This window comes from Lontra canadensis, unplaced genomic scaffold (assembly GCF_010015895.1).
Source record: "Lontra canadensis isolate GAN:19392208 unplaced genomic scaffold, GSC_riverotter_1.0 scaffold185, whole genome shotgun sequence".
In the NCBI taxonomy this organism is placed as follows: Eukaryota; Metazoa; Chordata; class Mammalia; order Carnivora; family Mustelidae; genus Lontra; species Lontra canadensis.
Genome location: NW_022631179.1, coordinates 527178 through 543942, shown reverse-complemented (window position 1 = coordinate 543942; position 16765 = coordinate 527178). Strand labels below are relative to the sequence as shown.

The window sequence follows — 16765 nt, the reverse complement described above, 5'->3', positions numbered from 1 at the left end:
AGGTCGAAAGTACGGTTTCCAGGGGGGCGCCAGCGGGGAGCAGCGGTTACGGGCGTCGGTGGAACCCCGCGCGGCAGGGCGTCCCCCGGCCGGCGGCGGGGCGTGCGGGAGCGCGGGGCGGCCGAGGCGCACGCGGCTGCGGGCGGGGCGGGCTCTGGGCGCAGCTGCGCGGCAGGCGCTGCGCGGAGGGCGGGCTTGGAGCTTCCCTCCGCTGGGCGGCGACGCGCGGCGCCGCCGGGTGTTTACCTGGCGTCCTAGCAACCGGCCCGCGCGCGGCGAGGGCGCGGAGCCAGGCAGGGCAGGTGAGTGCGGCCGGTGGGCGCAGGGCGGCCGCCGGGGGGGACTCGCCGCTGCTCCTGCGGCCCCGGGCCCCGCAGCTCGCGCTCGCCCCGCGCTGGGGTCCTTGCAGCCTAACGCGTGGTTCGAGAGATGGGGGCGTCTCTCGGGCCCCCGCTTCTGTCTCCTTTGCCTCTTCCCTTTTCTCCCCTCGGGCCCGAGATCCGTCCCCTCGCCTTCTCTTTACCACCCGCACTGAGCCCCTGCCTCCCCGCCGACACCCGGCCCCTGCCCGGGCACGTCCTGCTCCTTCGCCCCCGAGCCCCCTCCCACCCTCGATCCCCCCGCTGCACCCCATCTCCTCCTTATCCGTTCTGTCTGCTTCTCAGGTCCACTCCCTGCCTCTCTTCCCCTTTCTCCTCCGCCCTTGCGCCCGTGCCTCCTTCTAGCTGTCCTGTCTTCACGGCCTGCCCCTTCCTGCACGTCCTCCTCACCCCTCATCCCTAGACACTGAGTCTCAGTTCTAACGCTCGTCACCCGCCTGGTGGGTGCCATCAGCGCGTGTTTTCCCACAGGGGTTGAGTGTACTTTGATTAAAGGCGCTCTTCATGCCAGTTCCTGAAATGTTACTTTTTCTGTAGCTTCATCCTTCTCGCAATGCCAGGGTATGCCCTGACAGCCGGCCCATGTTACCAGCCGCATTTCTAGATCTCAGAGTGGATGCTCACATTCCCCGAGCTTCATAAAGAATTCGGGTTTGCTTCTGCTCAAGTGTTACAGAAATTATTCACGGACGGGTTTCATTTTATTAAGGATAACAGGAAGCTTGCCACTAGCCCATAAAAAAGAAAAATTCTTTACAGCTATTTGATTAGTACAGAAAATGAGAATTCGTAGAGAAAATTAATATAAGTCATTCTCAATTTATGCAAACACATGCTCAAAAACTTTTCCTGTTAATCATTAAACTTTTAACAATCGCACCTGAAAGATATGTACTATGTATTCACATATATTCGTTGCAACCAGGGTTCTTAGGCCAAAAGGACACCTGGATTGGCCGTGGGGAGAAACTGGGGAACAACCTGTTTTGATAAAAAGTGTTAGTTTTGTATTTTTACCTGAGTTATACTGACCATTTTTTAACACCTCTGGAATTAGTGGAATAAATGTTGTAGTTCTGGTTCTTTTGGTAAATAAAGCCATTAGAAATCTCCTAGACTTAGCATGAAAAACATTAGATTACCCTGTTTTCTTTTTAAAATTTATTCAGTTAAGCCTACAAAGTATTTTTTAAGCCTTTTTTTAACCTGTCTTGTCTTATTTGGGATTTTGTTCCAGTTTTTTTTCCCCCCTGATAATATTTTATATGCCTTCTGGATTGTCCTAGGCCTCCCTGAAATTTTCTTGGACTTTCTGCTAAACTGCCTTCTCAAATCAAGCTGGTTCATTGTTGCAGCTTCTGGTTTCCCAGATTTAGAGAAACAATTTGAAGTGATTCAAAAGTGTTACAGTTAGTTTTTTACAGTTACTTTTGTATAAAAATTTATCATGATGAAAAGACCTTTTTGCATTTCTTAGCTCTTTTTAAAGTGTCTCCCAGGAAGTTGCTGTCTGGGGTGTTGACTGCTACATTCTTGTGTAATCTGTGTACATCCACATTTTCCTTTAAGATAGTACAAGAAGGAAATTATACACACGCCATAGTTTTATAAGACCATTGAAACAAATGGTATAATTAAGATTAAAAACAGAACTGTGCACCCAGGACTTTCTTACATAATAAACTTATTTGTACTTACCTTGCACTCTCATAATATTGGGCAAATCAACAGTGTTACATATAAGATCAGTACATGCTTTTGTGTTCTGAATCAAGCAGTAGAAACAAACTACTGGAATACTAGAATAAATGCACAAAAACGTTTGTATTCTAGTTGTATACATCTTATTTTACTAGCAATATATACAGACATATATATATATATATATATACACACAGATATAAAAATATATACACATTTATATACACATATATCAGCCATTCTCAGCCCTAAGGAGTATCATTGTTTATAACAAATGTCTTGTAATGCCTACCTTGCTACTCCAAAGTGAAAATCCTAGATAATAATTCTACATACATGCACAGTTTTAAATGTTGTTAGTGTGCTGACTGTAAAATAAAGGAAAATTAAAAGGTAAATCATCATAATACAATATCAACATGGAAATGCTCAGGTACCACTATACTAGAATATGCAATGAAGTAGTCAGATGCTCCCTCCTTACATAGAATTACCTACTGTGAATGCAGTGGCTCCGGATATAGGCTGATACAAACATGTCATTGAAACTTAAACGGCGTGATCAGCATGGCCATCAATGGCATGATTTTCCAAAACACTGTGCTTTTGGTAGACTTCCATATAAAACAAAGTATGTACAACCTTCCTTTGACTTACATGATCGTGGCAATCCTGGAAAATTCAGTGTATATCAAAACTGTGGGAAAAAATATTTTGTGATTATCTGTAAAGTGGAGCTAGGTTCTAAGCACTGGTATTACTTACCTGAAGTTTTTCACCTGCTAGATGCCTGGAGATTGTGGCATAATTCTTCCTTCTGGGGACTGTCGTGCATATTGCTGGACGTCTTACATTCTTGGTCCTCATCATTAATGCCAATGATGTCCCCTTCCTATCATTTTGAAAATGAAATGTCTTTTATAATATTTCTGTATTGTGAGTACTGCTTCCCTGGGAACCACTGATCTAGGTGTTCTGTTACTGGATATCAAGATTGAATATGGTACAAAACCCATAATCTCCAAGTCATTTCTGTAGAGTCTTGGTACTTCTAAGCTTTAGTCATAATGACAGGGGGGAGGCTAATTCTATTCTATATTTGACTTTATAAGTTCTCTGATATTCTGGAAGGAGGGCTTTAATGATTCCTTTAATGAAAGAGCAAAAGGTATAGACTATCAGCGAACAAAGCCTTGAATGTACACAGTGAGAACTTGCTTTCTAACTTGGCTCTTATGTAATGTTACAGATACTATTTTCTTTTTAAAGGGAAGTCAGTGCTGGAGGTGAGAGAGGTGGGGGGATGGGGTAACTGGGGGATAGACATTAAGGAGGGCAGGTGATGTAAAGAGCCCTGGGTTTTATAGACGACTGATGAATCACTGACCTCTACCTCTGAAAGCAATAATACATTATATGTTAATTGAATTTAAATAAAAATGGATTTTTTTAAAAGTCAGAATAACAGAGTTCAGTTTAACAGCATGGTTCTCAATGATGAGCAGCCCTGGCTGGGAGGAGTGCTGTCACCACCTCTGGCTCCTGCACACCTGTGGACCAAAGGTCTCCGGGTGGCCACCCTCCGGTTCTTCCTTCCACCCTTGGAGTTTCCTAGTTCTGTTTGCTGCTCAGTGACTTGGATTTCCCCTCTTAGGCCCAGGGAAATGAGAAAGTTACTCACTTCAGGGCAGACACATATTGGAAAACCCAAGTGCCCCGCCCATCACTTTTCCTTAGATCTGGTTCAGTAAAAATGAACTATTTTATTGCATTAAAGAGCAATTCGAAGATTAAAAAATCAGCCACTACTTAATAAGCAGAATGTGGGTTGGATGGCTTAAAGGCTTGAAAATGAAAACCGTTCTGGGGAAAAGGGGCTTGCGATCCTCTGTTTCTCTTTCCACTCCCCTGCAGTGTGTGTACTAAGCCCAGATCGGAGCCTTGACGGATCCCATGGGCGTGGCTCTGAGGAAATCGGCGCAGTGGACTGCTGCGGGTTACGGGACCAGAACCTTGGAAATCACTCCTCTCAATGAGGCGATACTGAAAGAAATTATGATATTCGTGGAGAGTTTTATCTACAAACATCCCCAAGAGGCAAAATATGTTTTTGCAGAACCACTTGAATGGAAAACAAACTTGGACCCCTCGGCGTTTGAATCGGGTTATATTGTCAGGTAAGCCAGTGAATCGCTTCTGGCAACTAGTATCGTCATCGTACATATTTCTGTTAATGGGTTTGTAAGTTTTGGGCAAGTTATTTAACATCTGTGAATCTCAGAAATATTCTGACCCAGGGATGGCAGACGAGAGGCACTCAGGTGAATCTGAGGTTATTTTGTTTGGCCAACACAGTATTCATCTAATTTTTAAATTTTGATCTGAATTTCTTTTGATATGGGATGCATTCCCCAGGCCACCACACTCCCAGCATTTGCTGTTGCTTTATGTTTGGGCTTTCTGCTCACCCTTTCCACCCTCCAGGTGCAAGTAGCCATTGGTTTTGTGATCTCTGAGAGAGGCAAAATCCCCTCTGGTATTTAAATCTACTAATTCCTGGGGTGGTGGAGAGAGAGTGGTAAATTTTGCTCACTACGACAAATTTTTGAAAAGTAGCATTGTCCTCAAATGAGAACCTTCCAACTCTGAGATTTTAAAAAAGATCCTACCTCCACTTCAAACAGGGGGCTGTCAACTTAGCTCTCGCAAAGAACATAGGTAAAATATAGATGTATTTATGTAAATGTAATTATAATTATAAAAGATTAATTTGCATATGCAAATCATTTCTGTTTTTCTGGTCAACTTCAGTTTATTTTCCACTTTCAGACACTAGGAGCCTCTTCTCTGTCACCGTGTTCCTCCCTGGTTTTGCATGTGAGCTTTTATTTATTTTTTAAAAAGATTTTATTTATTTGACAAATACAGATCACAAGTAGGCAGAGAGGCAGGCAGAGAGAGAGGAGGAAGCAGGCTCCCTGATGAGCAGAGAGCTCAATGTGGGTCTTGATCCCAGGACCCTGGAATCATGTCCCCAGCCAAAGGCAGAAGTTTTAATCCACTGAGCCATCCAGGTGCCCTGCATGTGAGCTTTTAAAGCCTGACCTTATCCAAGACAGGTCACTAACCAGCCTCGGCTCCCTAGAAATGCCTTTTCCGTTTTTTCCCTTTAGCGTTATTTGTGAGAATAAACTCTGAATTTCATTCTTAGAACTGGAAAACCATTCTTGAATTGCATTTCAGGAGTGCTTTGGTTCTGCCCTCATGATTACCTTCTCTCTGAATTTCCTGGAGTCTTTTTTTTTTTTAATTGTATTTTATATCTAGGTCACTTCCTCCCAAAGTGCTTGCCATTATTCATTTTTCCTACTTCAGTCTAGTGTCACACATCATTTTTCCTGATCTTTGAAAGATGAACTCATCTGCAAAACCATGTAGTTCAAAAACATAGGAACTACTTAGCACAAAGATGGATTTAAAGCAGATGTCAGAAGAATATCATGAGTGTCATCGTATCTTGCCTCTGTCCTTATTTTGTGTTGCAAGTACATATATGACCACATCTGTGACCTACTTCGGTGGGCTGTTACACACACCTCAGTTATATCACTATTTCTCTTTCTTTGTCTTTGTCTGATTTCTTTTTTGCTCTATTTCCATTCTTATAATTCTGTATCCAGTCTTCACACACAGTGGTCCCTATTAAGCAGGATGTCTCCACATTTTGGTGCTATGTGTGTTTTGAACCAACTGCCCCTTGATTATCTTTCTTCTGTCAAATTGGCAGGGCAACTTTTCCTTGTGCCTATATATCCATTTTCTATCCATTGCTCTTGTTTCTGACCTTTATGGTTGATATCTTTGATGTTAGAAGGGAAAAGAAGGATCTTACAGTAACACTTGTATTTGAAGGAAACCATCCCTTTGTGGCTTGATGAAAACAGGTAGGTACTGATTGTCCCGAAGAAGGCAAAGGATACAGTTGAGATTTTGGTACTAGTAGAAAATACCAAATGTTTACACATCCAAGTCTTGACCATTCTCCTTGCTCTACTCCCCAAATCAAAGAACTGTTAGCAACCCATAGCTACTTGGTATGCTATGTCTAGCGATATAACAAGCGATATAGACCAGAGATGCCTTCAATGGCTGGAAGAATGTATGATTATTATTATTTTTAATTTTTTAATAAACATATAGTGTATTATTAGCCCCAGGGGTACAGGTCTGTGAATCACCAGGTTTACACACTTCACAGCACTCACCATAGCACATACCCTCCCCAATGTCCATAACCCCATCTCCCCTCTCCCAATCCCCCAAGAATGTATTATTAAAAGAGCCCCAGCTGCCTCATTCTTTGCCCACATGCACTCTTCTGCTGGCCCTTAGAACACTTTATATTCACTTATTTAAAGCAGGGAAACTGCTATCCTTTCAAATAGGATTCAGGTCTATAAGTCCACGTAGATACAGATAACTTAGTCATCATAAAAGCTTTGAGCTTGGAGTCCCTGGATATGTTTCTCCCAAACCTAGAAAGTTCTTGGGTATTTAGAATAGTTAGGCCAATTCTTCTTCTTGGGAATATATATTCTCTCAGTTTCTTGTTCTAAAACAAGTTGGTTATATCTGCTTGGAAATTCTCTAGAAAGAAGCAAGCTACGCCCTTCTGTTGATCTCTTTTGTATTTACACATATGGCCTGATTTCTCATTTGATGTTGTGTATCTCCAGATGTAACAGTCAGTGAAAGTGTGCTCAGCCTTCTCCTGAATTAGTCTAACAGGCATCTGACGTCGAAACCGATCTGCTCATCCGGCACTGAAAATGTTTTATATTTCATTGCCCATCTTCTTTTGTGAGGGTCATTGTTGAGTAGATAGGCACGTCACTTTCCACACATTAGATGACGCATTCTTTTCCTTTAAAATCATTTCCAATGTACAGCTCTTCGTCATGTAATAACACTTGTCATTGTCTCTCCATATTCAGTGTTTTGGGGAAAATAGCTCCACTTTCATTTTAATGGAAATCTTAGGTCTCCTTGTATTACCATTTTCAATTGCTTTTGTTCTGATCAGACAGGATGAGATTACTGATCTTTCTAAGATACCTCAGAATGAAGCCCAAGTCCCCTCTAAGCTAAGGACAAATGACACCCTCCAATGATTGACACCATCTGTTGGTGGCACACAGAGCTGAGTTGCTTTGACTCATTAGACTGGACCTTGGGAAATTTAGAAACTGGATAAGTGTTCAGAATCAGTCAGTGAAAATGTTATTACCTGTTTTCTTCTCTCCTTCTTTGGGAGAACTATGATTTTTGAATCATATGTCGGCTTTAATATTGTGGTATTTCAGTTGTCTGAAATACCACAGCAAATGTCTCTCTGCTGTCTCAGTGATTGTCAGAGTTGGGATAAAGTTCCCTTCTGGTAGGACTTCTGGGTGGATGAGAAGTCAGGCCCTGAGCAGTGGCCCTCGTCCTGCCCACGTCCCTCTCAATTTGTACCTTTCCGGTTTCTAGTTTTCTTTCTTTTTTCTTCTGTAAATTTCCACAGGCATCTATTTTAATTCTTATTTCCCATACTCCTTGGTAATGGGCATTGTTTGATCTTTTTGCCTTTTTGTTCTAGTTCTCTTATCAATGTCATGAAGGCTCAGTTACATGATCTCCGATCTTAAAATTGTATTATCTTATGAGACTATAATTATTATGTCTTGGTAAAACTTCTTTTTTTAAAGATTTTATGTATTTATTTGAGAGAGAAAGAGAATGAGCAAACAGGGGAGAAAGGAGAGGGAGAGGGACAGGCAGACTGCAATTAGTGTGGAGCCCCACAGGGCCTCAGTCTTATGACCCTGAGACCATGCCCTCAGCCAAAACCAAGAGTCAGACACAACCAACTGAGCCACCCGGATGCCCCATATTTTGGTGATACTTCTATGTCATGCTATTAAGATTAATGGCCATAACTTTAGTTAGCTGAGCTCTTTGTTTTTCATTCCTGAGAATTACTAACTAGTTTCTCAACTATAGCCTCATTTCCCTTGTTACTATTTAGACTCATTTATTGAGTAATTACTGTATTCTGGACACTAAAGTAGGCACTGGGGATAAAATAAATGAGACATTCTCCTCCTCTCTCACTTTATAGTATAAGCTATAGTATTTTCAGCTGCCTTCCCCAATTCCAGTTTAAAAGTCTTTTGATCAGGTCAGTGGATTTCATTTACAGCACATTCATCTTGACCTCACGAGGTGGGTACTGTATTTTTCTTTCCAGAGCGCTTTCTTCAGGCATTAGAAACTGTGAGCCCAGAAACAAACCTGCTCTTCCATATCCTCCCTATAGCTGGCGTTCAGTTCCTAGTGCTCTGCGAGTTACAGGTTTCAAGCAGTGGGAGCAATGAAATATGTGTCCTGCACCCTTGACTTCTCCCATTTCTCACCAGGAGTTTCACCTTCTCGAGTTCAGTGGCTTGATATTGTTGGCATTTAGTCAGCTTATAACTTAGTCTTGTCATCATCCACTTAGCATGCATGGCCAGCCCGGTACAAACCTTTAAGAAATCGCCTCGATCCTCTAGACATTTTTCCAAAAGCTTCATTTTAGAGAAAACACACATTCTGTATCCAACACACAGCACTGGTCAGTCTAGAAATCTTTTATTCATTTATTCCTCTTCTATTTATTGAGCTCCTTCTGTGTGCAGTTACTATGTAAGTTACTGCGCATACAGCAGTGGGCAAAGACAGGTAAAAGTCCCTGTCTCAGCCTCCTATTGCTGCTGTAACAAATTATCACACACTCAGTGGCTTAAAATGCAGATTTAATCGCTCATGGTTCTGGAGGTGAAAGACTAAAACGAATCTATAGGGTTAAAATCAAGGTGTCCACGGGGCTGCGTTCCTTCTGGGGGCTGGAGGAATATCCATACTTGCCTTTTCTAGCTTCTGGCTACCTGCGCTCCCAGGCTCCTGGGTCTGTGTTACTCTGACCTCTGCTTTCATGTCACGTCGGCTCTTCTGACTTGACTCTCCTGCATATTTCAGAATCTTCCTACCTCAAGCTCCTTAACTTAACCCATTTTCATATTCCCTTTTGCCACGTGAGGCAACACATTTATGGGTTTCGGGGTTTAGGACATGGACATCTTTGGGGAGCCACCATTCCGCCTCCCACATTCTCTATGCTCTTGTTCCCTTTCTAGTGAAATAGTGCTCTCAGGCTTACTGTTTCTGATGAACTGGCAAAATTCCACATCTGCTTATCTGCATTACACTGTGAAATATGTTATATCAGGTCTTAAGATGAGAACAGTTTTGCCAGGGATATCCATATATAATAAAAACTTAGGCAGTTTAGTTAATGTTGCAAGTGGTAGAAACCTACAAAAATATGACTGCCATAAAAACATCTTAATACCTTTTAAATGCCGACCTAAAAAATAATTAAAATGGACAGAAACACAAATCTAGGGGACTCAGTAACTTCTGATCAGTTTTAGAAAAACTGCTTATTATCCTAAAGTCAACCAAATTAGGGGGTTTAGAGTGGGAAAAGCAGTCCACAGAGGGAATCTAGTTTGTTTCCTCTTTTTTTTTTAATAGCTTTTTGTTCATAGACACAGAGTAGCCAAGAAAATTCCTAACCACTAATTACTGCGGTGTAAATTTTATAAATAATATAACATTAGAAATCCCCAAACATGAATGGTCCTGTAGAACCAGCGATTTTTTTTTTTTTTACAAGATCTCCAACACATTGTTAGTAAAACAAAAAACTAAAACTGTGATTGAGTTCATGTAAGTATTCCAGAAACTTGCTGAAGTTTTCCTTCCTGGATATCTTGTGTGGCTCTCTGTGGTCGCCAGTAAGGCTGAGAACTTAAGGGTCTAAGTGTGGCCAAGGTAGGAAAAGAGATGGGTTTCTCACCAGAAATATTTATATTTTGTGTTTTTTAATGAGACCTGGGAATAATCTGTCGATATGTCTTGCATTTAACTTCACTAGCATCTGGGTAATCTTAAGCTTTCAATACATATTTATTTATTAATTTGTGTATGTATGTATATATGTATGCATGTATTTTTTGAATTTATTTTCCTAGTGAAACAACAGTCAAATCAGAAGAAGTCGATAAAGATGGGCAGCCCTTGCTGTTCCTCTCTGTGCCCCACATTAAGATCAGGAGCTTCGGGCAGCTGTCCCGCTTCTTGCTTACAGCAAAAGATACAAAACTGAAGGAAGCACAGGCCTGTATCGAAGGTGATATCTACGCTCCCGTCTGTGATTTGATTTGATTTCTTTTAGAAACACAATCTTGGGGGGGGAGTCATTTGTTACAGCCTCTTAGAAAAAGTTCCGTGACCTAAACGGTTAAAAGTCCTATGTTCGACTTCATAAACATGTCATTCATTTTTCTTAGCTGAATGTCCTGCTTATATCCAGTTTCCACTTTAAAACAAAAAGGGCTAATACTTTGCCACTAGCAAGCTTCTAGATTTCTCTCATTTTAACATGTGGTTTAAAGAGAGGCTTCCTAGCTTCTGTGAAGGACCGGCGGCCTGTAGCCTTCGAGGTCCACATGGGAAAGAAGACAGATTAGTAAGGGCATCCCCGGAAACCCCCCTCCACTCTCAGCTCTGCTTGGAGGGATGGTGCTGTGTTTCCTCTCCAGTGAATGTAGCAGAGATAGCGCAGAATAATCTCACTTTCCGTTGGTCTCAGTCCTGTTCCACTGTGGGCTGCATAGGCTTTTGTGAATAGTTTCTTTCATTCAATGGGAAATGTTTTTCCTCTTAACTAAGGATGTAGATTTCATTATTGTCTAAGCCTCTAACATGCAAAAAGGAATTGATCAATTGCGGTAATGGTACTGTCAATTTTTCTTATGAGTAGAAATACTTAACAGTAGATAATGATGTCATCTGCATGTTTTGCTTCTTCGGAATCGTGTGACTAGAAGGTCCCAAACATGAGGTGCCTGGGTCCCACCTCCCATCGTTCTTCACTGTGTCTACTGCTGTGACACGGCAAGATGATCCTTTAAAAAAAAAAAAAAATTAAGATGTGAACCTTAGGACAGCACCCTTTTCTTATCTCTTGCCTACTCTTCTTTATTAGGCTATCTGTACATCATAGCTACTCTGCTGAGGAGGAATGAAATCTTAAGAGTAAAGCTGAATTCAAAGGGATTGTTAATAGCATCAGATTCAATTTTAAATATGAACTTAATATATAGACTGGCTGTTATAGATCTGGTTTGGCTAAAGGTTTATCCTCTGCTGTGTTTTGTCCTTTAAGAGTTATAGGCCCAGCTCTCAGTTTTGGGTCTAAATTCCATGGTACATGGTAATTTGGAGGTCAGGTTTCTGTCTTTCCCGCAAATAATTCTATTTCCTTTTTCATGAGTCTTTAGGAAATGACTGCCATAAGGGTAAGTTGAGATGCTCAGGAAGTGGGTGATTCCTAGATCTCATTTTCCCGCCCCTCCCCTCCTGTGGGCTTTTTTAAGAGACCCTATGTCTTTTCTGCTATTTCCTGGTGCCACAGTCCACTTCCTGTTGCAGGGCTACTGCTCTTCTCTTCATATCAGTCAGATCGAGTTTTCTGGACTAGTCCCATAGGCCCTTTCTCCCTCCCGCACATATACTTCATCTTACCTAAATTCCCCCTTCCCAAATAAGGCTTTGCCCCCTTCTTCCTCACTTGCAACGTCATGGTTCTTTGGCTTTTACCAAATTCTGTTTTCAGCCTCTCTAGGGTGGACTTTCACACCTATGTCAGTCTCGATCATGATTTAGGATTGAAGTCTTTCAGTGTAACTTTGGTATGTGTGTAAGTACTGGCCAGACTTGTTTTTCCTACTCGAACATCAAAAGGCACTGAAAATAAAAGCAGTTTGAACAGGTGGGAAAGACTGGCAGTAGATCTGTAGACTGAAAGAAACACGCAGTTTTGGAAAGAAAGCATTTGTGAACACTGAGCACTGGTCCGCGTGCACACACACACGTGTGTACACTCGCACACACAGTTCTACTGATGATTCTCCTAAGACTAGTATTTCTCTATCTTCAGATCAATCCTGAATATGTTAATTGAATGCCCATGCTGGACAATGCTCCATAGTCAACTAAAAAAAAGGATGTCTTATTCTCTGTCTCGTTAGATGATAGTTGGTACTGCAGTAAAAGGCGGGGCCTCTCCAGGACTACAAGAAAACTCCTAAATACAGCAGAATCTGAAAAGTAGAGTTGAGTTCAAATTGGGCCCATCAGAGAAAAGCTTAATGAAAGATGCACATTTGGGTGGGCTTCCAAGGATGTTGTAGTCTTTATGTTTCTTGCAACAGAAGACAAAGAGGGTCATTTTTATTTATTTACTTGTTTGATCAGCTAACAGAGATCCCATAACAAAAATCCTGGGTTTGGATTATAATGCAATGAAAGATGACACATCCGTAGTGAATATTCTTGATAAAATCACCAAAGATGGAGATCCCGAAAGTGAGATTAAAATGAAGATTGGCGTGCTGCTCAAGCACCTGGATCTGCACCTACTGAATCATTCTCTGAAACATATTTCACTGTGAGTCTTTTAGAGAAAAGAAACCTCTAACAACTAGTTACAAATTATGCTTTCAGACTTGGTTTTTTTTTTTTTTAAACACACAAAAAATAAAGTATGGAAGTTATTGCGACTGATTTAACATTAATCTCTCTTAAGATTTCTTTGAGAGAGAGAGAGAGTGTGCTCGTGTGCATGCGGGGGGCGGGGGATGAGGGAGAAGAAGATAGAGAATTTACACGAACTCTTCGCTAAGCTCGGAGCCTGACGCAGGGCGGGATCTCAGGACCCTGAGATCATGATTTGAGCCAAATTCAAGTCGAACACTTCACCAACTGAGCCACCCAGGTGCCCCTTAACATTACATTTTATTGGAATAAGATTTTAGTTTATTGCATGGATATTTCTAATTCTAAAACTTAAACATCTGCAGTTAGCATTGCTAAAGCTTTCTGTGGGCGTTTACCTGATTTTGAGGACATGAAATGGCCTTGGTATTTTCAGTCTGCTCAGACTACCAGATGAATGATTAAATAGTAATGCAAATATCACGTAGAGTTTGTAAATTTTAAAACTTGTTCATTTTTCTAGGTTTTTTTCCCCTAGTATTCCCACTAAGAAATCAGGTGACTATTTAAATGAGTATATTTAATGTTGTGTTAAATATGAATCACTGATCTCTTGATGTTTTGACAGTGTTGTAAGATTATAACACTGCTTAAAGCTAACTGCAATCTTTTAGTTGTTGTATAATTTGACTACAGTTTTTTGTTTTTTTTTTAAAGATTTTATTTATTTGACCGAGAGAGATCACAAGTAGACAGAGAGGCAGGCAGAGAGAGAGAGAGAGGGGGGGGGAAGCAGGCTCCCTGCCGAGCAGAGAGCCCAATACGGGACTTGATCCCAGGACCCTGAGATCATGACCTGAGCCGAAGACAGCGGCTTAACCCACTGAGCCACCCAGGCGCCCTACAGTTTTAATTATAAAAAATAATACACCTCCTCCCAAAAATGGAATATTTTCATCTGTTTTCTGGGGATTCTCTTGTGGAGTATTGAAATGAATTTCTTACCGTTCATTTCAGAGAAATATGTTTAAACCCAGCAAGTGTTAAGAATGATATAGAACGGCTGAAACATCTCTCAGGGAAAGGAGAACAAACCGTCTTGGAATCTATCGACTACACCTCAGGTTCATATTATTCTCATAATTTGTTGTGTGTTATGTACAGTAACGATCACTTCCAAATGTAGCTTCACTAGCTATATTAGGGTTGAATATTTGAAAAAATGAAATATATGACTATAATCATATTTATTTTTTTAAAGTCAACGTATTTTATGTTTGGAGCTCCTTTTAACTCATCGATGATTGGTTTCAGATTATGAATTTTTGAATGGATGCCGAGCCCCACCTTGGAGACAGATTCACGGGGAAATTTGTTATGTGGTGGTGAAACCACATGATGTTGACACTCTCTGCATTACTTGTAGTGCCGAAGGAGTATTTTTAAATGGTGTAAGTAATTTTTTAAGAACTGTGTTGACTTTGGTGCTTAGCTCCGAGCTCCGTCTCTGTTAAACGCAGGCCCGTCTCCAGGACTGAATCCCGACGGCCACAGAAAATGCGATACTGTTCTGTGGGATTGACGCAGATCCCTTTGCCATGTGTTTGCTGAGCAAATCCAAAATAGTTTCAGAATTAGCGCCAGTGTTCTCCATTGTAGGTCATTAAATCAGTCTTCTAAGAAATGCCTTTCAGAGGGACCCACGCCACTTTATAAAATGAAAACCTCCTTAACAGTCAGTTCACTGATTAGTTATATGAGTATTAGGGGAAAGAAAAGGAAGCCCGAGGTAACACAGGAGCAATAACCATAGCTTTTACCCTAAGACTGGAGGGACAAAGGGAAGGGGAAGCCTTAAAATGTGGGAGTTTTGCGGAAGTGCCCCATGAAGCTGGGACCCAGATATCTAGTGAGGTGGTGTCACTGGGCCGTGCTGGAACCTTAGGATCTCAGAAGATGGACCTTGCAGAGCTGGGACTTAGACCTCTGAGCCATGGACCCTGCTTACATCAGTGATAGTCTCTTGGGAGATGGCCTCCCCTCCCCCATAAACTGGAACCCATATCTGTGAGGAACAGTCACTTCCAGGCTTTGCTGGTCCCCTTGGAGCTCTGCAGGTCTCCATGAACCTGGCACCCAGACCTCTGAGGAGAGCAATGCCCAATTAGCACTGCTACCTCAGGGGCTCACAGGACGATCTTTGCAGAACTGGCAGAGCTGAGACCCAGACCTTTGAAGATGGAGCCCTGGTCAGCTTATAGTGGTATTTCTGAGGAACCTTAATGAGGCAGGTTCTGGGAGTGTAGGGAAAAAACCCTGGGAACTTGAGCCAGCTGTTGCTACTGGAAGCAGCTGCCACTGCCGGGGCGAAGAGCTGCTGCTGGGTTGAGGCTAACAGGAACAGTAGGCAAGAAGGAGGCAGCATGTCCCTTTCTCCCTCCTCCAGGTTTTCAGTCTCCCTTTTACTTCCTGCTGACCTAAGCTGGCAAAGGAGGAACACAGCGTGACAGATTCCCAGCCCTGAGCATCACTAAGCAGAGCGAGAGCCTTCTGAACCTTCTACATTAAAAATTTTAATTTTGAGCCTCATATTTGCTCACTGAACTTAACTAGGAGCTCGGCTTTCTCCTTGGCCACACCCTGCCCTTGGTGTCTTCAGTGTAATTTGGGGCCGCATAGGCAACATCTGCAGGGAGAACCCAAATCCTGAATGGGGTCCCTTTATCACAGGGGACTGTTTGGAGCATGGCTACCTCGTGGTTTGGTTTGTCATCAAAATGCTGGTGCCACTTTCTTGATGACCAGCAGGCATCTCTTGTGACATGCCTTGTGCTTTTCTTCTCAGAACGACACTGTGCCTTATGTCTGCACAGAGAAGAGAGACAACCTCAATCAGATTTTGCTTCTGGTTTGTTTTGATACTCTAAGAAAGTGAAATTTCAGTTTAGAAAATCAGAGACTTTGACTTTCTAGAGTGGGGCAAGGAGACTTTGTTTCTATCGAAGTCTATTGACATACGTATAACTTTGTTTCAGAAATCCCTAAGTGTTCCTCTTATTTTCAAAAATGAAAGGAACATGAAACTATTCAGTTATTACAACAAAATGTGTAACATGTGAGAGTTACATGGGTATGTATGATGTTTTGTATATATGTGGTTATGTATATAGATAACAGACTACAGTTTTTTATATATGCATTTGATTAAGGCAGAACCAAATCTTTCCTGTTAGGGTAGGCAAGCAAATGAAAATGAGGAAAGGAAAGAGATGAAAAGAAAGAGGTACAGACACAAAGGGTGGAGGGACAGATGGTTACATGGAGGCTCTAAGTCTAGAAAATACGCCTACAGCAACAGCATTATATACAGAACAAGAGCAGAGTGTGACAAACAGAGGCTTTTCTGTGGTGGCATTCTAACCTTGGGGCCTTTTATGACTTCATCAGCGGTTCTTGAAGTCATAATGCTTTTTTTGCATGAGGAGGGTACAGAGGGAAGAAAGCTCTCAATTCTTTGCCAACTAGCCAAGTGCCTTACACGCATATAGGAGGTACTCAGTAAAGGCATGCTGGATGGAGGGATGGATGGTTGGATGGATGGACAGACAGATGGATAATTTTAAGAGGGAAGGGTTTTGCCTGTATTTTTGATGTATAAAGACTACCACATGGATCATTGATAGAAGAAAACAGTATGTGGGCTTGGGTCGTGATGTATTGATCAGGTTCAGTAAATAACTAATGATAGCACCAACATTTTTCTCCCAAAGGGCAAAACAGATGATGAGGGGGGAATTAATTATGAAAGAAAAAGTGAAATTTATAAAGACCTTGTCACATTTTTAAAAGAAAAATCAGCAAAATTCTTGGAAAATATGTCGAAACAGGTAAGTTTATAAACTTTTGAAATTTCATAGCATAGTGTTACTTGACTAAACTTTCTGTTGAGAGTAATTCTGCCTTTTTTTGGCCTCTGCTTCTAATTTTTAGAGTGTTTTTCACCGTAGTTTACAAAATAAGAAGTATTTTAAGTGGAGTAC

The 16765-nt window shown here is 41.7% G+C and overlaps 1 protein-coding gene across 1 annotated transcript in view; it reads left to right on the top strand.

Moving 5' to 3' along the window:
* Nucleotides 1-4009: 4009 nt before the first annotated feature.
* The window catches only part of ARMC4 (armadillo repeat containing 4), a 195898-nt gene continuing 183142 nt past the window's right edge, over nt 4010-16765 (top strand). Inside the window, exons 1-6 of the mRNA XM_032847139.1 lie at nt 4010-4258; nt 10199-10356; nt 12486-12678; nt 13743-13849; nt 14040-14176; nt 16496-16612. Of these exons, the coding sequence (XP_032703030.1) occupies nt 4035-4258; nt 10199-10356; nt 12486-12678; nt 13743-13849; nt 14040-14176; nt 16496-16612 (936 nt within the window). The 5' untranslated portion in view covers nt 4010-4034. The remainder of the gene's footprint in view (nt 4259-10198; nt 10357-12485; nt 12679-13742; nt 13850-14039; nt 14177-16495; nt 16613-16765) is intronic.